General features: G+C 38.5%; 1 protein-coding gene across 1 annotated transcript in view; it reads left to right on the top strand.

Moving 5' to 3' along the window:
• Positions 1-2,123: 2,123 nt before the first annotated feature.
• The window catches only part of LOC102284078 (metabotropic glycine receptor), a 131,530-nt gene continuing 106,133 nt past the window's right edge, over positions 2,124-27,520 (top strand). The window contains exons 1-3 of the mRNA XM_070382039.1: positions 2,124-2,255; positions 5,660-5,741; positions 17,834-18,057. Coding sequence (XP_070238140.1) covers positions 2,124-2,255; positions 5,660-5,741; positions 17,834-18,057 — 438 coding nt within the window. The remainder of the gene's footprint in view (positions 2,256-5,659; positions 5,742-17,833; positions 18,058-27,520) is intronic.

Here is a 27,520-nt window from a genome sequence, read left to right as displayed (position 1 = left end):
TGTTAAAATATGAAGTGAGTTAAAAATCTTCGTTTAGACGTAGGCCCACAGTAAACAAAGGGCTTGTAAAGACCAACAAAGATATGTTCAGACGACTTGATTTAAAACTGTGCTGACAGCCCAGAGACTGTGTTCCTAGCATCTCTCTTTAGATTGGTGGTCATAGGAGAGCTAACATGGTCTGACATCTGGATAGTAGCAGGATTTCAGAATCGACAAGTACTGATGTGTAACTGTCTCTTCAGATCCAGGCTGTCCACTTCCAGGTTGATGAAATACAAGCTTTTGACAAGCTCATCTTCCTCAAATCCATCTGTCACAGTATGAACTGTCTTCAGTACAATCTCATCTCTCTTTCTTGTGGACACATTACCAGCCTCTCAGTTTTATCTTCTCTTGCCTTTTGGATTGACTTCAGCTCATATACATTTCCACATAAACCCAACTTACAAATGACCCACATCTGAAAGTGACAGCCCCTTCTTTGCAGATGCTGGTGGCTGATGGCTGTTGACTCCCCAAAATCAGAGATTTAAAAAATACGTAGTCTCAGAATAAAAAACATGGGAAACTCTTTGAAAGCAGGTACATATAGAGATGCTGAGCTCCCAGAAAACTGCTAAGCAAGGCTAAGCTGTCTGTGGGGTGTGAATCTTTTTGCTGCACTTGGGTCTCACATTCCCTGTCTGTCTTCTGTTTCATGACTGGGGAAGCTAGAGATGTTTGGCTTTTTGCAGACTGAGTCCAGCAGCAGTCTCTAGTCCAGTCCCAAACTTGGAACAGGTGAAAAGAACCTGAACGTCGTATTCTCATAATCAGCATCGTTACTTTTGCTGTTGGTCTTAGTTAAGCCTTGTGATCTGGTTCTAATCACTTTACTCCAGTTGTAGTAGCAAAATTCTCTAACTGCCTTGGCTTATGCTTTTGTCAGTCATTTGGTGAATTTTCAGTTTTTAATATCTTCTAATAATATATAAAAAGATGTTAATAATATCTTTTTAATATCATGAATCAATCCTCTTTATAGGGATTGAAATCTAGTCACTACATGTCTGGCAGATAGGGTTATTTGTTAGTGGGAGAGTTCCAGTGCCACCAATCTTCTTAGACTATTAACTGTCACATTTACCTTGTTTGTCTTTGACTGATTCTTCTCAATTATTGGAACATACCATGATGGATTTCCCTCATTGCTAATTCAGAGCTGAATTTCTACCATAGTTTAATACAGTAATTAAGAGCTTGGTCTTTGGGATAAGTCTAATTTAGGTGTGAATCCTGGTTCTATTACTTATTTGTACTGTGCTTAATTATTTAACTAGCCTAAACTTCACTTATGCCGTATATAAACTTGTGATAGTACTATCTGCTTTATAGAATACATAAGGAATTAAATGATGTAATGAATGTAAAATTCTGATGATAGCAGTTGACACATATTAAATGCTCAAAATATTGTTCTGTTTATGATTATTATTTGAAAGCTTGGGTTTATTCTGCTTACCCCTTTCCTCACACATTTTGCCCATTTTCATCCCTTCCAACTGGTATCTGCTTTACTTCCCAGCAGAGTAACATATTTTCATATCCCAGGTATTTTTCAGTTTTTATCCTTAAAATGGGCCTTGCTAAGAGATGGAATACTCAGTCCTCCAGAAAACTTCCTTCTCCCCTCCTAGCTAAAATTTTATTAGATTTCTTAATTTATTTTACTATTTTTGTTTATATGATTTTACATTTTTAGACTGCTAATGGAAATTCACTTATGTTAACAATCAGCTACCCTCAAATTAAAAAAAGAAACAAAACAACCTGCTGGCAGGGAAATTTGACTGTCAGTCATTCATACATTAGCTCATTGTTGTGAGTAGAATATCGCCCCCCAAACCCCCAAAGATGTGCATGTTCAAGTTTTCACAACTTGTGAAAATGCCACTTCACATGGCAAAAAGGGACTTTTCAGATGTGATTAAATTGCAGATATTGAGATGGGGAGATTATCCAGGTAGATTCAGTCTAATCACACGAGTCCTGAAAAGCAGAGAACCATTCCCAGCTGTGGTCAGAGACAGATGTGAGGACACAGGAAGTGGCAGAGAAACGATATACTGCCGTCTTTGACGATGGAGGAAAGGGGTCTGCAAGCCAAGGAATGGAGGTGGCTTCAAGAAGCTGGAAGAAGCAAGGAAATGGAATGTCTCCTGGACCCTCCAGAAGAAAACGTAGCCCTGCTCACACATCGTTTATATATCCCTGTGAGATCCATATCAGACTTCCAAGCTATAGAAATAAAAGAAATAATATAACTATAGGTGACTCTTTAACCACAAAGAGTTAGGGGCGCTGGCCCCTGTGAAGCTGAAAAATCCATATATAATTTTACAGTCAGCCCTCCTTCTCACACATGGATTTAGCCAACTATTGATCATGCAGTACTATAGGGCATTTTCCAGAGTTTCCGTGTGGAAAAATCCACATTTTTCCACAGTTCAAACCTGTGTTGTTCAAGGGTCAACTGTATATTTCATATGAGAGGCAATGTAAATTTGTTGTTTTAAGATACCAAGTTTTTGGTAATTTGTTATAGCAGTTATAGAAAGCTAGTACATTTAGTAAACAGGTTTCTCAAGTGCCTCGGTGGTAAAGAATCCGCCTGCCAATTCAGGAGACACAGGTTCAATCCCTGGGTTGGGAAGATTCCCTGGTGTAGGAAGTGGCAACCCACTCCAGTATTCTTGCCTGGAAAATTCCATGGACAGAGGAGCCTGATGGGCTCCACTCCATGCAGTCACAAAGAGTCAGACATGACTGAGTGACTGAGCATGCATGCACACTTTGTGAGTTTCCCATTCAGCATTCATTCCAGTATTCATGGTATCCCATGGTGTTTTTTCTAGAGGAAACTGTTCACAATCCCAAATAATTGCCAATTTAGGCAATTCATAATCTAGTGGGATCTTTGTATGAGGATGCCCTTTGAGTCAGTCAGATGGATTTGACTTTTATCTCTATTTACTCAGAGGAGACTTGGGAAGTTTCTCATATATTCTGAGATTCTCCTTTTATTCATACATATATCAGGAATAGTGAAGTCTATTCTTGGCAGTTATGAGGAATAATTGAGATAACATGATATCCTCTGATTATAGTGATTATTATATTAAAATGAATATGGAGAATTTAATCTTTTTATTATGTATTAGGTGTTCTGGGGATTGAATGAATAAATTGTCTGGAGGCAAAAGAATCTACTCATGTTTAATAATTTTATAATTCAGATCAGAATTATTCCAAGATCTATCTAAGGTGGTGTTTTTATCCAAAAAAAAAAAGATCACTAAAGTCACTTATAAGAAATAAAAATCCAGAAGACAACAGAAAAGTGAATATAAGATATATATGTAACCTTATAGGGAAAGATTGACTATATTCATAGTGAGGAAATATAAATTAAATTTTTGCACTGGGCTTCATTTTAAGCTTATTGTTACAGCTAGCCATTCTTGATATAAATACATGAATATATAGTAGCTAATCCTGATTTTAGGATATGCAAATATGTATTCATGTCCCAACAGTAGCAGTCTTTATGGATAGCAGTGTAAGCATCACCACGGTTGGATAACTGTTCTCTCCTTGTGAATGTTATAAATATTGAACCAAATATACACAGACAACTTCTGAATTTGCTGGATCTACTCATGTGCATGTACCTATTTCCACTTAATTTTTGGATGTGATTTTATCAAGCTGGAGACTAGAGGCAGATTACTTCATCATCCTAAACATACGAAATAACGAACAACAAATATATCTTCCCATGTGAGCTCATGGCAGCATGTTAACTCCAAACATTGATTGATGAATATGTTCCCTCCAGTTCTAATGAAAAATCAAATATGTGTATGGAAAGGAAGATGTTCACCCTAATAATGATTTCAGATGAGCATTATTTGTAGGAGAGCTAATGCTGAAACCCTTAATGTCTGGCTTGATTCTTTGTTACTACCAGCTGGGTTCTGTTCATTATCTGTGACTCATCTTTTTAACTCATGCCTGTGGAATGGAAAGAAGAAGGGGTCTGTGACATACAGCACGTGTAGCTGGTCTTGCAAAGGTCCCAACTATAATCTTCTGCTATGACCAGTTCCTAGCACTGAGGACCACAGCACCTCCAAGAAGTGACCTCTGATCACCTCATTTGTTGATTGATTTAAGAGCCTGAAAATCCATCTGTCAAAAAATATTACTGGACACTGACCCTGTGCCAGATATTGTTTAGAACTGGACAAAAGAAGAAATGAGTAAAAAAGTGAGGTATCTAAGTTTTTAGGATAGACCCACATCTTCCCAGAACATATTGCAGTACCCACAAGCAACAAATGAGGGCCATCTTGAGTAGCATACACTCACTATCCATATTAGAGGAACAATTCAAAGTGTTAGTTGCTCAGTCGTGTCCAACTCTTTGCGACCCCATGGACTGAAGCCCGCCAAGCTCCTCTATCCATGGAATTCTCAGGCAAGAATACTGGAGTGGGTAGCCATTCCCTTCCCTGAGGGGATCTTCCCAACCCAGGGGAGCTCCCCAGTATTGGTAAACTAAGGTCAAAGGTAAGAGCTTTAAGGTTTAACAGGACTTCATGGGTAGGCGTGATTTCTATCCAGATATTCAAATGTCCAAAAGTTGTGTTTTTGCTCTTGAGGAAACACAGTTTTATACTACTGGCATGTAAGAGTCCTAATCAGCAAAACCTTAGTGATGTTTCTATTTAGTGTTTATACTGTGAAGACCTGAACTTTTTAACTGCTGCTTCAATCTACCCTTCCCCCTTGAACTCATGCCTCATTCTTTTCTAAATCAGAAACTAAGTGTTTTTCTTCCATAAAACATAGGAAGAAAACTTTCTGGGGTACATTTTGTGTGTGTGTTAGTCGCTCAGTCCTGTCTGACTCTTTGTGACCCCATAGACTGTAGCCTGCCTGGTTCCTCTATCCATGGAATTCTCTGGGCAAAAATACTGGAGCGGGTAGCAGTTGCCTTCTCAAGGGGATCTTCCCAACCCAGGGATCAAAGTCAGATCTCCTGCATTGCAGGCAGATGCTTTACTGTCTTAACTAAAAGGGAAGCCCTGGGGTACATTTTGAAATATATCAAAATTAAAAGCTACAAAAATAGAATACCTTCAGAATTTCAAAAGTCTAAAAGTTTTCAGTAATTGTAGCATTGGCGGGCTAATTAGTTCTTTGGGATTTGGAGCAAAAATCCTCTTTGTTGCTCATTGCTATCCAGAGGGTCCTCGTTTTAAATATTTATGTTTTATTATCAGTATTGCACACACAGTAAAAAGAAACTTTGGAATGTATAGAAAAGTAGAATTTAAAAAGTTGTTTGAAAATCTATTGTTTATTCTTTGTTTATAGTTTTTATACAAGTGTCTCTCTATATATGATCTTTTTAAAACTTGGTATATTATATTCATTTGAAATAATATATACAGTTTTCTTGAACACAGTTTTGTTACATAGAATTCCATTGAGTAAATGTACTGTGGATTACTTACCCATCTGAAGTTTATATTTTTACTAGTTTATGTAAATATAAAATTTTACTGATATAAACAAAAATGTCCACAGTTTTGTGTTGTTCTGATGTCAGTGTAAAAGAATTAAGGAAGCAGATAGGTTAACACAGTGTTTACCAATTGTCACAATTTCTCTAAATGGGCCCACGTTTACAGGTGAATATTTTAGACTCACCAGCGTTCCTTGGTGCTACTGTAACCTTCTCCTAGTATCCTCTGTACTTTTGCTCAAGGCAGCCTATTTGATCACCCATCTAATGAATTGAAAAGCCGCTATTGCCAAAGCTAATAGCTCTTCATAATTGCTGTTTGTCTTCAGTTAGTATTTGTTTCGGAGAAGGCAATGGCACCCCACTCCAGTACTCTTGCCTGGAAAATCCCATGGATGGAGGAGCCTGGTAGGCTGCAGTCCAGGGGGTCACTAAGAGTCAGACACGACTGAGCGACTTTACTTTCACTTTTCACTTTCATGCACTGGAGAAGGAAATGGCAACCCACTCCAGTGTTCTTGCCTAGAGAATCCCAGGGACAGGGGAGCCTGGTGGGCTGCCGTCTATGGGGTCACACAGAGTCGGACACGACTGAAGCGACTTAGCAGCAGCGGCAGCAGCAGTATTTGTTTCATCTGAAAGTTCTGAGTATCATCTTTGTTTTTAAGCTTTAGCAAAGCAGATTGGGATTCTGCTCTCCCGAAGACATCCGCAAGAAAAAGAAATGCAAAAAGGCAAAATGGTTGTCTGAGGAGGCCTTACAAATATCTGTGAAAAGAAGAGAAGCGAAAGGCAAAGGAAAAAAGGAAAGATATACCCATTTGAATGAAGAGTTCCAAAGTTTAGCAAGGAGAGGTAAGAAAGGCTTCCTTAGCGACCAGTGCAAAGAAACAGAGGAACACATGTATACTTGTGGTGGATTCATTTTGATATTTGGCAAAACTAATACAATTATGTAAAGTTTAAAAATTAAAAAAAAAAATAGAATGGGAAAGACTAAAGATCTCTTCAAGAAAATTAGAGATACCAAAGGAACATTTCATGCAAAGATGGGCTCAATAAAGAACGGAAATGGTACGGACCTAACAGAAGCAGAAGATATTAAGAAGAGGTGGCAAGAGTACACAGAAGAACTGTACAAAAAAGGTCTTCATGACGCAGATAACCACAATGGTGTGATCACTCACCTAGAGCAGACATCCTGGAATGTGAAGTCAAGTGGGCCTTAGGAAGCATCTCTATGAACAAAGCTGGTGGAGGTGATGGAATTCCAGTTGAGCTATTTCAAATCCTAAAAGATGACGCATGAAAGTGCCTCACTCAATATGCCAGCAAATTTGGAAAACTCAACAGTGGCCACAGGACTGGAAAAGGTCAGTTTTCATTCCAATCCCAAAGAAAGGCAATGCCAAAGAATGCTCAAACTATCGCACAATTGCACTCATCTCACACGCTAGTAAAGTAATGCTCAAAATTCTCCAAGCCAGGCTTCAACAGTACGTGAACCATGAACTTCCAGATGTTCAAGCTGGTTTTAGAAAAGGCAGAAGAACCAGAGATCAAATTGCCAATATCTGCAGGATCATTGAGAAAGCAAGAGAGTTCCAGAAAAATATCTATTTCTGCTTTATTGACTATGCCAAAGCCTTTGACTGTGTGGATCACATCAAACTGTGGAAAATTCTTAAAGAGATAGGAATACCAGACTACCTGACCTGCCTCCTGAGAAACCTGTATGCAGGTCAAGAAGCAACAGTTCGAACTGGACATGGAACAACAGACTGGTTCCAAATCAGGAAAGGAATACATAAAGGCTGTATATAGTCACCATGCTTATTTAACTTATATGCAGAGTACATCATGAGAAACACTGGGCTGGATGAAGCACAAGCTGAAATAAAGATTGCTGGGGGAAATATCAATAACCTCAGATATGCAGATGATACCACCCTTATGACAGAAAGCGAAGAAGAACTAAAGAGCCTCTTAATGAAAGTGAAAGAAGAGAGTAGAAGAAGGTGGCTTAAAACTCAACATTCAGAAAACGAAGATCATGGCATCTGCTCCCATCACTTCATGGGAAATAGATGGGGAAACAGGGGAAACAGTGTCAGACTTTTTCTGGGCTTCAAAATTACTGCAGATGGTGACTGCAGCCATGAAATTAAAAGACGCTTGCTTCTTGGAAGAAAAGTTATGATCAACCTAGACAACATATTAAAAAGCAGAGACATTACTTTGCCAACAAAGGTCCATCTAGTCAAAGCTATGGTTTTTCCAGTGGTTATGTATGGATGTAAGAGTTGCACTATAAAGAAAGCTGAGTGCTGAAGAATTGATGCGTATGAACTGTGGTGTTGGAGAAGACTCTTGAGAGTTCCTTGGACAGCAAGGAGATCAAACTGATCCTAAAGGAAATCAGTCCTGAATATGTGTTGGAAGGACTGATGCTGAAGCTGAAACTCCAATCCTTTGGCCACCTGATGCGAAGAACTGACTCATTGAAAAAGACCCTGATGCTGGGAAAGATGGAAGGCAGGAGGAGAAGGGGATGACAGAGGATAAGATGGTTGGATGGCATCACCAACTCAATGGACATGAGTGTGAGTAAACTCCAGGAGTTGGTAATGGACAGGGAAGCCTGGCGTACTGCAGTCTGCAGGGTCATAAATGTCAGACAGGACTGAGTGACTGACGTTGTCATCATTGAGATTCTATGCATGGAGAATATTTCAAGTTGCTCAGAATCAAGTTATCATCCAAGCGGATTTCTAAAATTCAATAAGTAATAGCTTATATTCTTAACATATCTTTCTAGTTTATGTCTAGCATCTTGAAAAATATAATTTTGAATAGATTTTTATGCATAAATGAGTTAAGAACATGAAGATTTATTGAGCTGAATGCAGTTTCATCTATACATTTGTATTACAGATCAGTTAATTTATTCTTTTGAGAAATCACTTTGATCATTGCCATTTATTTCCTAACTATCCAGTATGTGTAAATTACTGTGTTTGGTGCTGAGTATATAAGAGGTATATAATTCATGTTCCTGTTCTCTAGGAACTTAACATTTTAAACCGTCATAAACTTAAGGTGCCATTCAGTAGATGAACAATAAGCCCATTATTATTATCTATAGTTGTATGATTTCTACTAGCTGCATATATTCTCTTGTCCTAAATAGAGAACTTCAACATAAATTAATGAAATATTTTTGGAACCAGGTTACTTAATCATGCTTTGCATCCTACAAGAAACACTTAAAGGTAAAAAGCTGTATTCTTAATTTTAGTTTTTTTTGAGCTTCAGAAATCAATTATCTTACTTTCAATTTTGCTTTCTCTCCATTTTAACACTTTGTGCCCCTTATAGCATCTCATGATTTCATAGTCCATAAGTAAAGTGAAGGCAGTTTTTAAAGAGAAGTTTCTCATGACAGCACTTCACTATTTGACATTTGTGAATTGATCTTGTGATTATTTTGAGCACAAATAATAAAATGATATCATAATTTATCTTCTAAGAAATGTCTTTTTCTCCACGAATACTGAAACACTCATTTAACCAATGTAGTATTACTTTATATTAGGAAATATAGAATTATTTGGAGTTATGTCAGTTTCCAACCCTGTATCTAGCTGCTATTATTTCAGTAGGCATAATACCTGCTAGCTATTATTTTAGTCCTACTTGGCTTTCCTAGTGGTTCAGTTGGTAAAGAATCTGCCTGCAATGCAGGAGTGTCTGTATCTGATTTGATTTGTGGGTAGGGAAGATCCCTGGAGAAGAAAATGGCAACCTACTCCAGTATTCTGGCCTGCAGAATCCCATGGACAGAGGAGCTGGGCAGGCTACAGTCCATGGGATCACAAAGAATCGGACACAACTGAGTAACTTAACTTTGACTTTCATTATTTTAGTCCTACTTGAGGAAAGAATCCTACTTAATGGACTGTATGGTTTCTCTGTGATATGTCCTGTACTCATGATGATATTTCATAGCCCAGTATACACTGGGTGTTTTGTCATTTTAATCTAGGCTTGAAAATAAGAATATAAAACCATAGTCTTATTTTACAGAGTTTTCAGTTTATTTGGGTTCAGCATATGGGTCTCCAAAGCTCTAGCAGTAAACACAGCAGAGGAACACAGGCAATTAAAGACAGTCATAAGGGCTTGGGGCATGAGGGAGAGACGTGAACAGAGACAGAGTGGGTCTGTGTTCCTATGGGTCTCGAGGTAATAGGTTGGTAAAGACAATAATGGGGCAGAGTAATTGACATTTGGACACCAGAAATGGACTTTGCGATAGGACCATCTGAAATTCTTGTTTTCCTGAATTCTCCCTCACATTCTCTGTTTCAACAGGGTAAATCTAAACAAGTAGTCACAGTCTCTCTGGTAAACTAGGAGTGGGGGACATTGTGATCACTGTGAAAGAACCTTGATTTATGAACAACAAAATAGATGAATGTAAAGGGGACCATGATTAGGAAAAAGATATGCAACAAAATTGGGTTAGTGAAAGAGATGTCTGTCTTTCTCTCATATGCAGATGGTATGTAAGTCTGATTTAGAAACAAAATTTTCTAGTAAAAGAAAGAATGAAAGAAGAAAGCCTACTTTATATACATATATATAATGTAATTTAATTATGTGCATTTTTGTTGTGGTGGTTCAGTTTCTCAGTCATCTTCGACTCTGCGACCGCATGGACTGCAGCATGCCAGGCTTCCCTGTTGTTCACCATCTCCTGGAGCTTGCTCAAACTTATGTCCGTTGAGTTGGTCATGGCATCTAATAAAAGTGAAGTTGCTCAGTTGTGTCCAACTCTTTGTGATCCCATGGGCTGTAGCCTGCCAGGCTCCTCTGTCCATGGAATTCTCCAGGCCAGAATACTGGAGTGGGTAGCCTTTCCCTTCTCCAGGGGATCTTCCCAACCTGGGGATTGAACCCAGGTCTCCCTCATTGCATGTGGATTCTTTATGGTCTGAACCACCAGGGAAGCCCAAGAGTACTGGAGTGGGTAGCCTATCCCTTCTCCAGGGGATCTTCCCGACTCAGGAATTGAACCAGGGTCTCCTGCATTGCAGGTGGATTCTTCACCAGCTGAGCTACCAGGGAATCCTGGCATTTAATACACACAAAAATAAATTTCACAGAGAATATACTCCATTTTTAATTGCAGGAGAAACATTTTTTTGTTTTTTTTGTCTTAGTCCTTGGGTATGTCTTACCAAAAGGAAACAAATAACTGATTTAAACCCAAAAGTTTAGAGTATTGCAGAATGCCTTATGTGTCTTTTGACAATATGCTAAAAATATCAGTCATTGAATTTAGGAAAATGTGAAAAGAAAAACTCTTCTGCCTTTTATTTTTCCTTAACACGAAATTGCCAACATCCGCTGGATCATGGAAAAAGCAAGAGAGTTCCAGAAAAACATCTATTTCTGCTTTATTGACATGCCAAAGCCTTTGACTGTGTGGATCACAATAAACTGGAAAATTCTGAAAGAGATGGGAATACCAGACCACCTGACCTGCCTCTTGAGAAACCTATAGGCAGGTCAGGAGGCAACAGTTCGAACTGGACATGGAACAACAGACTGGTTCCAAATAGGAAAAGGAGTACGTCAAGGCTGTATATATATATAAAAAAAAAGGCTGTATATAGTCACCCTGCTTATTTAACTTCTATGCAGAGTACATCATGAGAAATGCTGGGCTGGAAGAAGCACAAGCTGGAATCAAGGTTGCTGGGAGAAATATCAATAACCTCAGATATGCAGATGACACCACCCTTATGGCAGAAAGTGAAGAGGAACTGAAAAGCCTCTTGATGAAAGTGAAAGTGGAGAGTGAAAAAGTTGGCTTAAAGCTCAACATTCAGAAAACGAAGATCATGGCATCCGCTCTCATCACTTCATGGGAAATAGATGGGGAAACAGTGGAAACAGTGTGACTTTATTTTTTGGGGCTCCAAAGTCACTGCAGATGGTGATTGCAGCCATGAAATTAAAAGACGCTTACTCCTTGGAAGGAAAGTTATGACCAACCTAGATAGCATATTCAAAAGCAGAGACATTACTTTGCCAACAAAGGTCCATCTAGTTGAGGCTATGGTTTTTCCAGTAATCATGTATGGATGTGAGAGTTGGACTGTGAAGAAAGCTGAGTGCCGAAGAATTGATGCTTTTGAACTGTGGTGTTGGCGAAGACTCTTGAGAGTCCCTTGAACTGCAAGGAGATCCAACCAGTCCATTCTGAAGGAGATCAGCCCTGGGTGTTCTTTGGAAGGAATGATGCTGAAGCTGAAACTCCAGTACTTTGGCCACCTGATGGGAAGAGTTGACTCATTGGAAAAGACTCTGATGCTGGGAGGGGTTGGGGGCAGGAGGAAAAGGGGTCGACAGAGGATGAGATGGCTGGATGGCATCACTGACTCAATGGACGTGAGTCTGAGTGAACTCCGGGAGTTGGTGATGGACAGGGAGGCCTCGCGTACTGCAATTCATGGGGTCGCAAAGAGTCAGACACGACTGAGCAACTGAACTGATCTGAACTGAACTGAACATGAAATTAAGGTTTTTTCCTTTGGTGATGATTTAAGCTCATTGAGCCTCCGATTTGGGTAGTTTGATCAACCCAGATTATTAGAGTGTCTCGCCATAGTGCGATTCGGCTTCAGTTTGTATAATCAAATGCGAACTGGAGAGGGTTCCACTCTTTAAATGTGGTAGTTTAAACTGGGAGGAATTCATTGTATAATCTTTAATAAATGGATTGAGACGCAGTATTATAAAGGAAAAGACCACAGGCAAGAATAAACTGCTTCTGCAAATTCACTTTGTAAACATGGAACGTGTTTAGCAATGTAATTAGAGTTGTCTGTGAGGCCTACCAGTCCTAGGCTTGCTTTTCTCTCTCAGTCCAGCTTATGGTCAGCATGGTCTTCAAACCCAGGGGACACCATTCAAATTGTATTCTATTTGAGTTTGTAACTTAGAAGCATTTGTGTGTGCGTGCATGCAGACACGTGTACACACCCTCATACCCTGCATCACATACCCTTGATGTACCTCAGGTGTTAGCTACTATGATAGTTAGGGGCGTGCTGCCAGGATCTCACTGCCAAGTGTGTCCAGAATTTCTTTTCTGCCTCAGGGCTTCTGCTGAAGCCCTCTAAGCTTGCCCAGCACTTGTCTAAGAGTGTGCGCATACTGAAGTCCTCTGGGAACAGCTGTCAACCAGTGGGACTGGGATTGGTAGTTGCTGCCTAAGCTCCCACCTCTGTCCTTTGCAGAGACAAATCTGAGGAGCATTATATGCACTTTTTAGAGCACTCCTGCAAAGATGGAGCCCCCATTACCTACAGTGACATCCAACTTAATAATGACTTTTTAAAAAAATCAATTTTAAAAACTTTTTATTTTTTGTTGGAGTATAGGTGATTAACAGTGTCTAGTTTGATGCATACAGCAAAGTGATTCCGTTATACATATCCATGTATCTGTTCTTTTTCAAATTATTTCCCCTTTTAGGTTATTACAATGTACTGAGCAGAGTTCCCTGTACTCTACCGTTGGTCCTTGTTGGTTACCCATGGTAGTCAGTCCCAAATTCTCTAACTATGCTTTCCTCCCCCTTTCCCTCCCAGGAGCCATAAGTTTGTTTTCTAAGTCTGTGAGTCTGTTTTCTGTCTTGTAAATAAGTTCATTTGTATCATTGTTTAGATTCTGCTTATGAGTGATATCATACAATATTTGTATTTCTCTGTCTGACTCACTTCACTCAGTATGACAATATCTGGATCCATCTATTTTGCTGCAAATGGCATTATTTCATTATTTTTAATGGCTGAGTAACATTCTATTGTATATGTACCACATCTTTATTTGTTAATGGACATTTAGGTTGCTTCCATGTCTTGGCTATTGTAAACAGTGCTGCTATGAACATCGGGGTGCATGTATCCTTTTGGACCATGTTTTCCTCAGGGTATATGCCCAGGAGTGGGATTGCAGGGTCATATGGTAAATCACCTCCCAAATAAGTTATCTGTATCCAGGTCATTGTCTCAGGCTCTGCTTTTGGAAGACCCAAACCAGGACCGCAGCTGTAGCTCTTTTGGTGGGAGGTCATATTTAAATCCAGAGAAAATATTTATTGGTTGGTTGGTTGCTTGCTTTTCTGTTGAAGCTTTTTATGTTTGCAGTTGTGGAAAGAAATAATACAGTGCCCTTTAAAAATATGAGTCACAGCCAAGGAAAGTTTTCTGTGATTAAAGATTTTGTGTGGCAATAACACTGGCATGTCCTGGGAGACTTCCCTGTCTGCATTCCTTCTCTTGGCTCTAAACACTGTCTAAATTCCCGTAACCTTTGTATCTTTATCTTCCTTCTAGACCTTTCTTCCAAATTCCAAACCCAATATAGCAAGATATGTACTTAACATTATCACCTGGGTCTCTAGTAGATATTTTCACACTGAAATGTCAAGTTTGAACTTGCCGTCTTCTCCAAAGACTGGCCCACAACCATTCTTCTCCATGTTGGTTGGTAGCAACTTCCTCCATCCACTAGTTCATACCAGACACCTGGGAATCACTCCAGATTCTTTTCTTTCTCTTTCATTCCATAGCCAGCTCATCAGAAAATTTTGTTGATTCCACCTTCAAAATTCATTTGAATCCAGCTAGCTTTCACTGTTGCACTGTGGCCCCAGCAGCTGTCAAGTTTCACCTGGATTATTCTCAACAGCTGCTGCTAAGTCACTTCAGTTGTGTCTGACTCTGTGCGACCCCATAGATGGCAGCCCAGCAGGCTTCCCCGTCCCTGGGATTCTCCAGGCAAGAACACTGGAGTGGGTTGCCATTTCCTTCTCTGATGCATGAAAGTGAAAAGTGAAAGTGAAGTTGCTCAGTCGTGTCTGACTCTTAGCGACCCCATGGACTGCAGCCTACGAGGCTCCTCTGCCCATGGGATTTTCCCGGCAAGAGTACTGGAGTGGGTTGCCATTTCCTTCTCTGGGATTATTCTCATCAGCTTCTTATAAATCTCCCCACTTCTACCCTTACCTGCTGCAGTATATTCTTCATAATCAAAGTAATCCTTTAACAACGTAAGGCGTATCATGTCACTTACCCTCTCAGAACCCTGCCGTGGCTCTCTGTTTTACTGAGGGAAGAATCCAGGCCTTTACAGTGGCCCAGGGTGCCATGTATGATCTGGACCTGTTACTTCTCTGACTTTGCCTTCCACCACACTGCCCCACACTCAATCCGCTCCAGTGACACCAGACTCTTTGTACTTCCTTCTATGTGCCAGGTATGCACCCCCCTCAGGATCTTTGTACTGGCTACAGGTCAGAGTAGCTAACTCCCTTACCTCTTTCAAGTCTTTGCTCAGATATCACCTATAGAGTGAGGTCTATCCTAACCACTTAATTTAAAATTGTAATTCTCACTCTGGCATGTCTGATTGCCCTGACCTTGTTCCACTCATTTTTCCTTTCTGCACTTCTCACTTGATGTGGGTGTATGTGTTTTAATATTATTCAAACTTTATTTATTTATTTAAATGGAAGTATAGATGCTGTCTAATATTACATATTACAGGTGTATAAAATAGTGATTTGCAATTTTTTAAGATTATGTTCTGTTTATAGTTATTATAAAATATTGGCTCTATTGGCACCGCTCAGTTTTAACAGACTAAATTACTTACTTGTTTTGTTGATTGCTTGTGTCTGTTTGCTCTGCAAGACCAATTTTTTTTTTATTCAATGGAACATTTATTGAAACTATATTCTATTTTTATCATATATTTATTCTTTCGGCTCTGACAACCTAATTTCAGTCTCTGCCACTGTCTGGAAACTACTGTCTTAAAGGTCAATGAAGGATCCAGTAATCATTAAACTTCATAGTCTTCCTTCAGGTGTCCTCTCTGATCACATTCCAGCATGTTCCAGTAAATCCATTTTCTCCTATGACATTGTGAAAACTTCTGTCTGTTTAGATTCTCCCTCTTTGAAATCCTTAATAAATAGTTTGTCTACCCCCAGAGCTCTCTGTGGGTTCTTTCACTGACATTGATTCTTCTCCCAGACTCTAGTCTTGCATTATTTCTCACTTCTTGTTGTATATTTCTCCTGAACAAGGAGTTGGACATCAAATTTAACCTGTCTGCAATGGAGCTTATTCCCACTGACTGCCTCTGTATCTCAGTTCTTTCTTGTAACCTGCTTGTTTTTGAGCAGTAATGCCTTTCTTTAAAACATCAATGGATTCCTAATTTCTCTTTGCATCTCCCAGATTTGGAGAAGAAGAGAAAGCCAGGCATTGTGATTTACATACATTATTGCATTTAATACCACAGCAATTCATATTTCATACAGAAATAAGCTAAGACCCAAAGTGGTCAGGTGAGTTGCCTAATGTCTCAGAGCTGTCTAGAAACGGGAGCCTTATCTGCTGGATGCTGAAATTCATACACTTTTCACTGTGTAACAGAGTGAAGAGTTTTAAGCAGTAGTATATCCTGCACCAACAAAAAAATATTCAATTACGTCTGCTATTGTGAAGAAATGAAGACAAAAATATATTTTATAAAGATTGTGAACCTTCAGCAGGAGTCCACTGGTCATGTATGGATGTGAGAGTTGGACCATAAAGAAAGCTAAGCACCGAAAAATTGATCCTTTTGAACTGTGGTGTTGGAGAAGACTCTTGAGAGTCCCTTGGACTACAAGGAGAACAAACCAGTCCATCCTAAAGGAAATCAGTCCTGACTATTCATTGGAAGGACTGATGCTAAAGCTCTAATACTTTGGCCATCTGATGTGAAGAACTGATTCATTTGAAAAGACCCTGATGCTGGGAAAGATTGAAGGCAGGAGAAGGGGACAACAGAGGATGAGATGGTTGGATGGCATCACTGACTTGATGGACATGAGTTTGAGCATGCTCCAGGAGTTGGTGAGGGACAGGGAAGCCTGGTGTGCTTCAGTCCATGGGGTCGCAAAGAGACACAACTGAATGATTGATCTGAACTGAACAGGAGTTGAAAGTAATAAAGATTTTCTGTTAAACTTTGTGTTTTTAAAATTCTGTTAACCAGAACAAATTTTCAAATTCCTCAGTCAGTCAAAGTTGTGTTTATGTTATATACTAAACTGAATACATATTCACGTCTTTCATGTTGACGTCAGGATTGGAAATAGGTTTGAGGATTTTTAAGTGTATATTATTAACTGCATATTTGTCAGCACTAAATGGTGGCTCAGTGGGTAAAGAATCCACCTGCAGCACAGGAGACCTGAGACATGGTTTCATTCCCTGAGTTGGGAAGGCCCCTGGAGGAGGGCATGGCAATCCACTTCAGTATTCTTGCCTGGAGAATCCCATGGACAGAGGAACCTGGAAGACTATAGTCTATGGGGTCACAAAGAGTTGGCCATGACTGAAGTGACGGAGCATTGCCAACTCAACATTTAGAGAGAATTCTTACTTCTTGGGCTTCAGGGCTAAGTTAAGTTTGATAACCAAGACATAAGAATCCAAAACTAAAGGTAGATCAGTAACAGCAGTTAGTTAATAGTGTGGAAATGTCCTATGGGTGTGCAGAGTGGGAAATTACACGATAGCCTGTAAGTATGGACTGTCCTCTGGGCAGAGGATGCAGCATCATTAGGCAATTGCACACTGAACAACTGTCGATTAAGTGCCATTTTATCCAATTTAGACCTAATGAACTTGGTGGATGAAATCCCTGCTGGATTAAAGAGCAGTCAAAGCCTCATTTCAGATTCTGTGCCATCTAGGTCAAGAGGTTCCAAAAGTGTTGTGTATATTTACTTGGTACAGGAATGATACAACTTTCTCATCCTTTTTTTTTTTTTCTGGTTAATTCTTTAGCAAATACTTATAGAATATGATTTGTGACCATAGGGAGTTTCCATTAGGGAGTGGAAGATAGTGAAATAAAGACAGAAAACTGTTCCCTGCCTCTGAGGAGATTTAGTTCCATTTTTGCTAATTTTCCTCAATTGCTCCAAATGACATTTTTTTTTAAATCAAAAGGATGAAAAGAATTTTGTTTGAGTCTAAAGGCAAAGTAACTCTCTGAGCAAGAAGGTTGAAAAAAGGTTTTTAGTTAGAGGGAAAAGGAATGAAGAAGGGAGGATGTGTTTTGATTCTGTCTCACCTGCTTCCAAGGTGCAGTGACACTGGTTTTAATTGGAATTTTCAGGAAGGGGTCCGGATCACCATTTTGTAGAAAGTGCCAAGGATGTGTCAGAAGAAGTCCACGTCTGCCTGCCGTGCAGCGAGGGCTGCCCCTACTGTGCTGACGACAGCCCCTGCTTTGTCCAGGAAGACAAGTACTTGCGACTGGCTATCATCTCCTTTCAAGCCCTGTGTATGCTGCTGGACTTCGTGAGCATGCTGGTGGTCTACCGCTTTCGCAAAGCCAAGGTAAACCCAGGTACCCTGGTTATGATCTTCCTTTTTATTATGAACTGACCTCTTCTTAGGCAAATAGAATTGTTCCAAATCCTAATCGCTTCTCTATTAAGCCAAAGTCTTTCTATAATACGACTAGAGTATGAAAGTTATATTCCTTAGCTTCTCAGGAGAAACAGGAATTGAAAAATATGAAACTTTATTATGACAATTTCTTCTGCAGAATGTTTCTCCCTGTTTAGCCTGAAGCTCAAAAACCTCAAAAGATTCTTTTATATCATCTCTTTGGCTTCTTGAAGAATTTCTTTAGCCAGTTCCCAACATAGCATTAATTTTTTTCATGTGTAGAAAGCTTTATGATATGTATTGCTTTTCACGGATAAGTATGCAGGCTCTAAAACCAGATTATTTAGTCTCGTTATGAGTATCTTAAGTTCAATGAGGTTTGCTCCTGCCTAACGTATCAACTCTAGTTGGTAGGTACCAGCAATCATTGGTCAAAGGTTATTTAACATTGTATCATTTTAAACACAAACTAGATTCTACTATGTTTTTGGTCGAGGCTGATAATACAACACCACAGAGTAAATTAAATTTCTGTGGACAAACATTTAAGGAAATAATTATATGTATTTGTCCTGGGTTAAAGAATAAATCTGTCAATAAACTGTGAGTGATTTTGAGCTCAGCAAGTTCTTCTAAAGCAGTGGCAATTTTTAAAATAGTATTTTAAATATCCTGAATATTAAATATTTAGAAATTATCGTTTTTTTTTTTACCAAATATTATGACAAGTTCCATCTTTTCCTATTAGCTATTCTGAAGAGAGAGCATAGCTTCTTACAGCTTAATAATGTGAAGTGTTAGTACAATTTATTTTTGAGTGAAAATTTCTAAGAAAAAAGGTATACCGGAAGGTACAACAGCTTATTCCACTTCTGAAAATAATCTTTTGCTTGATTTATTCTTAGTACTATTTTAACATGTTTTGTTTGAGCTCAGTGGTTTGGAAAAAATAGTGATAGTCATTTTTTAAAGGGAACATAGTACAGTTTATATTTTCCCTTCCAGTCCTGTAATAATGTCTTTTTTTAAATTAGAAATTAATTGACAAGTGATTTTATAAGTGCTCATTTTTGGTTTGGAAAATTAGATGTTTTAATGTAGAATGTGGCTGAAATTCTACTAGGCTAATTATGATGTTCTAATGCCTATTTTGGTAAGAAAAGGAGCAATGTATTATTTTTTTATTGTAAAATACACATAACATAAAATTTACCATCTTTAACTGTACAATTAAGTGGCATTAAATACATTCACATCACTGTGCAGTCATCACCACTGTTCATTTCCAGAACCTCTGCATCATCCCAAACCAAACTCTGTAACCATTAAACAACTCCCTGTTCTCCTAATCCCTGGTAACCTTTATTCTACTTTCTGTCTCTATAAATGTGTCTTTTCAGAGTACCTCGGATAAGTGGACTTTTATACTATTTGTCTTTTCGTGTTTGGCTCATTTCACCTAGCATATTTATCTATGTTGTAGTGTGTATCAGAACTTCATTTCTTTTGGTGGTTTAGTTGCTAAGTCATGTCCAACTCTTGCCACCCCATGGACTGTAGCCCATCAGGCTCCTCTGTCCATGGCATTTTCCAGTCAAGAATACTGGAGTGAGTTGCCATTTCTTTCTCCAGGGAATCTTCCCTGACCCAGGGATTGAACCCATGTCTCCTGCATTGCAGGCAGATTCTTTATTGTCTGAGCCACCTAGTGCTTTTTTTTTTCATTGATGAATAATATTGGAAAAGACCCTGATGCTGGGAAAGATTGAGGGCAAAAGAAGGGGGCAGCAGAGCATGAGATGGTTAGATAGCATCATTGACTCAATGGACATGAATTTGAGCAAACTCCAGTAGATAGTGGAGGACAGAGGAGCCTGGTGTGTTACAGTCCATGGGGTTGCAACTATTTTCCACAGAGGCCAGACAACTTGATATTTTCACCAACAATTCATGAGGGTTCCAATTCCTTTGCATCCTCACCAGCACTTACTATTTTTTTTTCTATTGTTTGCTTGTTTTATAATAACCATCCTAATCAATCTGAAGTGAATTCTCATTGTAGTTTTGATTTGCATTTTCCTACAGGTTAGTGGCAGTCTAGCATTTTTTCATGTGCTTTTTGGTATATCTTCTTTGCAGAAATGTCTATTTGAGTCTTCTGCTCACTTTTGAATTGGTTGGTTGTTCATTGCTGAGTTGTAGGAGTTCTTCATGTATTCTGAATATTACACTTATTTCATAGATGCCTTGCAAACATTTTCTTCCATCCCATGGGTTATCTTTTACCTCTCCTTTGATGCCTAAAAGTTTTAAGTTCTAATGGACTCTAATTACCTATGTTTTCTTTGATTGCCTGTACTTTTGGTGTCGTATCTGAGAAATCATTCCCAAAGCCAGTGTCATGAAGCTTTCCTGCTGTGTTTTCTTGTAGGAATTTTATCATTTTAGGCCTTACATTTAGATTTCAATCCAGATTTAGTTAATTTTTGTATTTGTTGTAAGTTAAGGGCCCAACTTCCTTCTTTTGCATTTGAATACCTAATTTTCTCAGCACTGTTTGTTGAAGAGGATAACTTTTCCCCATTGTGTGGTCCTGGCACTTGGATGAAAGATCACTTGACCACACACATGTGAGTTTATTTCTGGACTCTCGAGTCTGTTCCATTTGATCTATGCCTTTATGTAAGGACTATACTATTTTGATTACTGTAACTTTGTAGTAAGTTTTGAAATTAGGATGTGTAAAGCCTCCAAATTTGTTCTTTTCAAGGTCATTTTTGAATCTCATGAGATTCCATCTGAATTTTAGGATATGTTTTTCTGTCAAAACGTTACTGGAATTTTTTAGTAGGGAGTGCATTGAATCTGTAAATTCCTTTGGCTTGATTGTCATCTTAACTGTATTAAGTCTTTCAATCCATGAGCACAGGATGTCTTTATACTTATTCATGTATTCCTTCATTTCTTTCAGCAGTGTTTTGTAATTTTCAAACTTTTGTCTCCCTTATATGTCACTTTTTACAAATTGATTTTATGATTCGTATTGTCTCAATTATATGGATACTCTCATATATTATCTTTTATAATCTGAATTAATAACAAGTCTGTGGTTTTCCTTTTATGCTTAGCTCTTTTGTGTATTTCATTTTCTCTGACATCTATGGAAGGGAGGTGTAGCATAATACATGAAAAAGAATAGAATGGTTCGATGTTAAGAACCAGTATCTTCAGTGCAGCTGGCTATAGGGGTTTTATAGAAGTTCCACAGTTTTCTGAAAACTTCTATAAATTTTTCCAAGAAAAATTTACAAAAATTTACAAAATTTTCTTCTGAAACTTTGTTCTAATACTGGCCAACTTTTACACTGAACATAAGATGATGTTATGTATTTTCATCGGTTTATGATAGATAATATTTCCCTCCGTTTCCGTTTTCCTGAGGTCTACAATGTTGAGCTTGACTCTTACCAGACATTTTAATTCTATTGAACTCTTAAAATATCACACAATATCACGTTTATTTTCACTCTCCTTTATTGAATATAAATGAGAAATTTGGTTCTTTTATTTTTCACTCCACTTTTCTGAATGTAAATGAGAAATTTGGCACTTTTATTTTCCCTCATTTCCCCCATCCCATTTTACTACATTTAATCTATAATTCATTTCAGTCAATTTTCAATAAAAGCCGTCATTAGTTTCAAAGGGAAAGCAGTTCTTTAATATAGTTTGGCTCTCACTGCATTTAGATTTATGATTTGGACTTCTTCCAAATGTTTATTTGGTTTAGTAGCTCATCATAAGACCTTTCAAAATGTGATTTTTTTGCCTTTGAGTTCTAACTTTGACTCATCTTTTATCATTATTAAATATCTGTATCTTCAAGTTTATTCAGAAAAGGGTAACTTTGTACCTATGTTTTATCTGACCCACCCACCAACTATGGCTTTTACATGACAACACCTTTGTTAGGGAAGAACTTGGGGATTATATATTTTTCAGGTTCCATTATTGCTTCCATTGCTTCGTATATCTTTTAGAACTGAACATTTTTGACAGTTTCCAGGATTGCCCACTTTTTGTCTTTTATGGAGCAAAATCTCCCATCTGAATGCTTATTGACTTCTTTCTTTACTTTTATCATCATAATATGGTTCTTCTTCATTGAGTTTGCAAAAAATATGATCCTTACTCTTAGATTTCATACTGAGCTTTCTTCTGATATTGGGAAATCTCTTCTGTGTTAATTCTTATATTATCTCTGCTGCTCTAGTTCTTCTAGGCTTCTCTTTTAGGACTTCCTGTTAAGTATAGGTTGGGTCTCCAGGCTTTTTTTGTTTTTTTCATATTCTCACTGTATTATCTTTTAAATATTTCCTTGTGTTTTAAGAAGCTTCTAAGTTTGTCTTCTGCTTCACTCTTTCAGATTTCAGCACTGTCAAAGCTGCTGTCCTTACCTTCATGATATTCTAAAATCCAGCAACTGGTTTTAATCTCTGTAAAGTTGTTCCTTGTGTTTTATTTCCCTTTTTATATTGCAAAGGTTTTGGGTCAAAAAGTTTGAGTTAAAATCCTAGGGCTTTCGTTTTCTAGTTGTGTAACCCTAAGGTTACATGTTATGTACCTAACCAGCAATCATTCTCTCTAAATGGCTTTTATCTCATGTAAAATGGGGACACTCAAGAGTTTGGAAAACAACAGCAATAATGTATATACTCTAAAATCTAGCATGATTCATGTAGTAAGCCATTTGGAGGGGGGGTACTGAATCTACAAATAGGAACCTTATCACACTAGCTCCTGTGAGGTGAATTTTTTTATGTCTTACTTGTATATAAGGACCCATTCATTGAAAGAATTTCTCAGCCATTCCAAGAGTTACCAAAAGGCAAAAGTATCACAACGTTTAATTTCACAGTTTTGTTCTTATAGAAGGTGAGAATACAAGAAGTAATCATTTGTACTGAAATGTTTGATTTTATAATATGATGCCTGATATTATTTACATATTTTTTTCTTTCCATGAGTATATTTAAGTATATATATGAAGAAACTTGAAGCGCTAGGCTTGAAAATTAGAGATGTATAATCATGCTTGCTTTCTTTCCTTTTTGATGGGGACCATTTTTAAAGCCTTTATTGAATTTGTTACAATACTGCTTCTGTTTTATGTTTTGGATTTTTGGCCACCAAGGTATGCAGGACCTTAACTCCCCAACCAGGGGTCAAACCCACACCCCTTGCATTGGAAAGTGAAGTCTTAAGCATTGGAATGCCAGGAAATCCCTAAAAATGATTTCTGAATTAACTTTCAAATGATCTTCCTTAGGACATAAGAAGCCTGAAGGCCCAGCCCCAGGCTTATAATCAGGTGCAGGGCAGAGTGTGACCGAGGAAGCCTGCCCTAAGCCGCCCTATTCCAAACATCAGAGCCACTGTGCCCAAAGTGCTGGTGCTTCACGTGTTTTAGTCTTGAAAACTTTCCAGCTTTCCAGGAAGCTTCGAAGCCTTCCTATTTAAAATACAGATACTGTTAAAGTAGGATTAGTCATCGTTCTAATGATGAGTGGGACTTGAGCTAAAACACGATTGCCACCTTCCAGCAGTTTATTGGAGAACTGTTAAAAAGGGTTCGGAGGCAGCAAATGGATTTATTCTGCAAACTGATTGCTTTATTGGCTAACTTTAGCAGCCATAGGTATTATCAGGGAAACTAATGACATAAGTAGCACATATCTTCTCTCCTTGACTAGGAGTTTCAGGCTCAGGGGACAAGTGAAGGAAAAAAACCTACTGATGCTGGAGGGCCTTTGCGGGAAGCATGGCTATAAAACTGTTTTGTCTAAGGATTTGTCTAAGGATTTTGTCTCACTTCTTAAAGAATTCTATCAAAGTTCAGGATTTCTACAGATGATGAACTGTTCTATCTATCCAAGATATAATGAGTTTACTAAGAGTTATCCCATTCCATAATTTACTAGCCAGTCCTCCAGTAGTTTGAACTTGGCACAGTCTAAAATGTATTTTGACAGATTCTTTTCCCTAAATATTTAAAGGCAAGTGCGTTTCAAATAAAATATAATACTTTCAACTCTTATTCATTTTTACTTTTCTTCTGACAGGTATGTGTGGTGTATATTAATAAAAGTGCCAGAAGAAATTTGATCTTAAAAAATTATGGCCTTCATCTCAGCATACAGCATGCATCCCCTAGTGTACCTGTTAACAAGAAAATGTTTTATGAGCTCTGAGTAGAGCTGAGTCTCCCTGCTTGAGTTTAGAGATTCAAATCTTTTCTTCCTCTTGTTACTATGGAAATTATTTAACTCACTTATAGATTACCTTTCCTTAAAGCTACTTTTGTTAGCAGTAAAGAATGTCTACTTTTCCTGGTCACTAGGATTTTGAATTGTAAAGGGTGAACTTTAGGACTAAGTATAACATTAAATAATTAAAACAAAATTAAAGAACAAATTGGAGAAAAGTGTTTTGGTATGATATGATGGCACAAAGGACTAATGTTCTCACTCTAAGAACAGATAAAACTCTCTAAAGAATCAATATGAAATAGAAAAATATCCAATAGAAAAATTGGCAAAAAATATCCATCAGCAATTTATAAAACAACATAAAAATATATTGTCTATAACCGTGAGTAATAAGGAAATACAAATTCAAACAATGACATATACATATATAACAATAAGTCCCTATGTTGGTAAAATGTTAGAAATTAAGTGTTCTAGTACATTGTTGATGGTTGTGTAAATTGGTAGAAACTTTTGGATGAGATTTGGGGTGTTGTTTAATAAACATAAAATGCACAAGTTTCAATTCGAGAACTCTGTACTGAAGAAATCATATAGATGCATCAGTTCAGTTCAGCTAAGTCTCTCAGTTGTGTCTAACTCTTTGCAACCCCATGAATCACAGCACGCCAGGCCTCCCTGTCCATCACCAACTCCCAGAGTTCACTTAAATTCATATCCATTGAGTCGGTGATGCCATCCAGCCATCTCATCCTCTGTCGTCCCCTTCTCCTCCTGCCCCCAATCCCTCCCAGCATCAGAGTCTTTTCCAGTGAGTCAACTCTTCGCATGAGGTGGCCAAAGTATTGAGGTTTCAGCTTCAGCATCAGTCCTTCCAGTGAACATCCAGGACTGATCTCCTTTAGGATGGACTGATTGGATCTCCTTACAGTCCAAGGGACTCTCAAGAGTCTTCTCCAACACCACAGTTCAAAAGCATCAATTCTTTGGCACTCAGCTTTCTTCACAGTCCAACTCTTACATCCATACATGACCACTGGAAAAACCGTAGCCTTGACTAGATGCACCTTTGTTGGCAAAGTCATATCTCTGCTTTTGAATATGCTATCTAGGTTGGTCATAACTTTCTTCCAAGGAGTAAGCGTGTTTTCATTTCATGGCTGCAGTCACCATCTGCAGTGATTTTGAAGCCCCCAAAAATAAAGTCTTCCACTGTTTCCCCGTCTATTTTCCATGAAGTGATGGGACCAGATGCCGTGCTCTTCATTTTCTGAATGTTGAGCTTTAAGCCAACTTTTTCACTCTGCACTTTCACTTTCCTCAAGAGGCTTTTTAGTTCCTCTTCACTTTCTGCCATAAGGGTGGTGTCATCTGCATATCTGAGGTTATTGATATTTCTCCCGGCAATCTTGATTCCAGCTTGTGCTTCTTCCAGCCCAGCGTTTCTCATGAGGTACTCTGCATATAAGTTAAATAAGCAGGATGACAATATACAGTCTTGATGTACTCCTTTTCCTATTTGGAACCAGTCTGTTGTTCCATGTCCAGTTCGAACTGTTGCTTCCTGACCTATATATAGGTTTCTCAAGAGGCAGGTCAGGTGGTCTGGTATTCCTATCTCTTTCAGAATTTTCCACAGTTTCTTGTGATCCACACAGTCGAAGGCTTTGGCATAGTCAATAAAGCAGAAATAGATGTTTTTCTGGAACTCTCTTGCTTTTTCCATGATCCAGCAGATGTTGGCAATTTGGTCTCTGGTTCCTCTGCCTTTTATAAAACCAGCTTGAACATCTGGAAGTTCACGGTTCACATACTGCTGAAGCCTGGCTTGGAGAATTTTGAACATTACTTTACTAGCGTGTGAGATGAGTGCAATTGTGCGGTAGTTTGAGCATTCTTTGGCATTGCCTTTCTTTGGGATTGGAATGAAAACTCTTTCCAGTCCTGTGGCCACTGTTGAGTTTTCCAAATTTGCTGGCATATTGAGTGTAGCACTTTCACAGTATCATCTTTCAGGATTTGAAATAGCTCAACTGGAATTCCATCACCTCCACTAGCTTTGTTTGTAATGATGCTTTCTAAGGTGCACTTGACTTCACATTCCAGGATGTCTGGCTCTAGGTGAGTGATCACACCATCATGATAGAAGCAAGGTCCAATGCTGTAAAGAGCAATATTGCATAGGAACCTGGAATGTCAGGTCCATGAATCAAGGCAAATTGGAAGTGGTCAAACAGGAGATGGCAAGAGTGAACGTCTACATTCTAGTAATCAGCAAACTAAAATTGACTGAAATGGGTGAATTTAACTCAGATGACTATTATATCTACTACTGTGGGCAGGAATCCCTTAGAAGAAATGGAGTAGCCATCATGGTCAACAAAAGAGTCTGAAATACAGTACTTGCATGCAATCTCAAAAATGACAGAATGATCTCTGTTCATTTCCAAGACAAACCATTCAATATCACGGTAATCCAAGCCTATGCCCCAACCAGTAATGCTGAAGAAGCTGGAGTTGAGCAGTTCTGTGAAGACCTACAAGACCTTTTAGAGCTACCACCCAAAAAAGATGTCCTTTTCATTATAGGGGACTGGAATGCAAAAGTAGAAAGTCAGGAAACACCTGGAGTAACAGGCAAATTTGGCCTTGGAGTATGGAATGAAGCAGGACAAAGGCTAATAGAGTTTTTGCCAAGAGAACACACTGGTCATATAGGTGCATGGGGACTTAAAAATATAGTCAGGGTGTATATGTGTGTTTCATAGCACTGTTTATAGTATAGACAAACTGGGGACAATTACATGTTCAAAATTGGGTTAGGCCATCCATGCATTTAAATATGGGGCCCAGGAAAGTGATCATGTAGAGTATGCTAAATGATGGGAGAAACTTTAATGTCATTGTTTAATCAACATTCACTAGCACATTTCCGCCATTTTTAAAGTTTTATTTTAGCCCTCTTCATTTTTTCACCTCTTCCTTTCACCTTGTTTTCTCATTCCCTCCCTCTCTGCCTACCTCCCTCCATTCCTTCTTTCCATTCATCATCCACCTGCTGAGCATCTGTTGAGTGCTTGAACCAGACTGAGAATGCAGTGATGAACAACACAAATATCATCTGTGCCCTTAAGGATTAT

This window comes from Bos mutus, chromosome 13, assembly GCF_027580195.1.
Source record: "Bos mutus isolate GX-2022 chromosome 13, NWIPB_WYAK_1.1, whole genome shotgun sequence".
Lineage (NCBI taxonomy): Eukaryota > Metazoa > Chordata > Mammalia > Artiodactyla > Bovidae > Bos > Bos mutus.
This window is presented reverse-complemented; position numbering and strand designations above follow the sequence as displayed.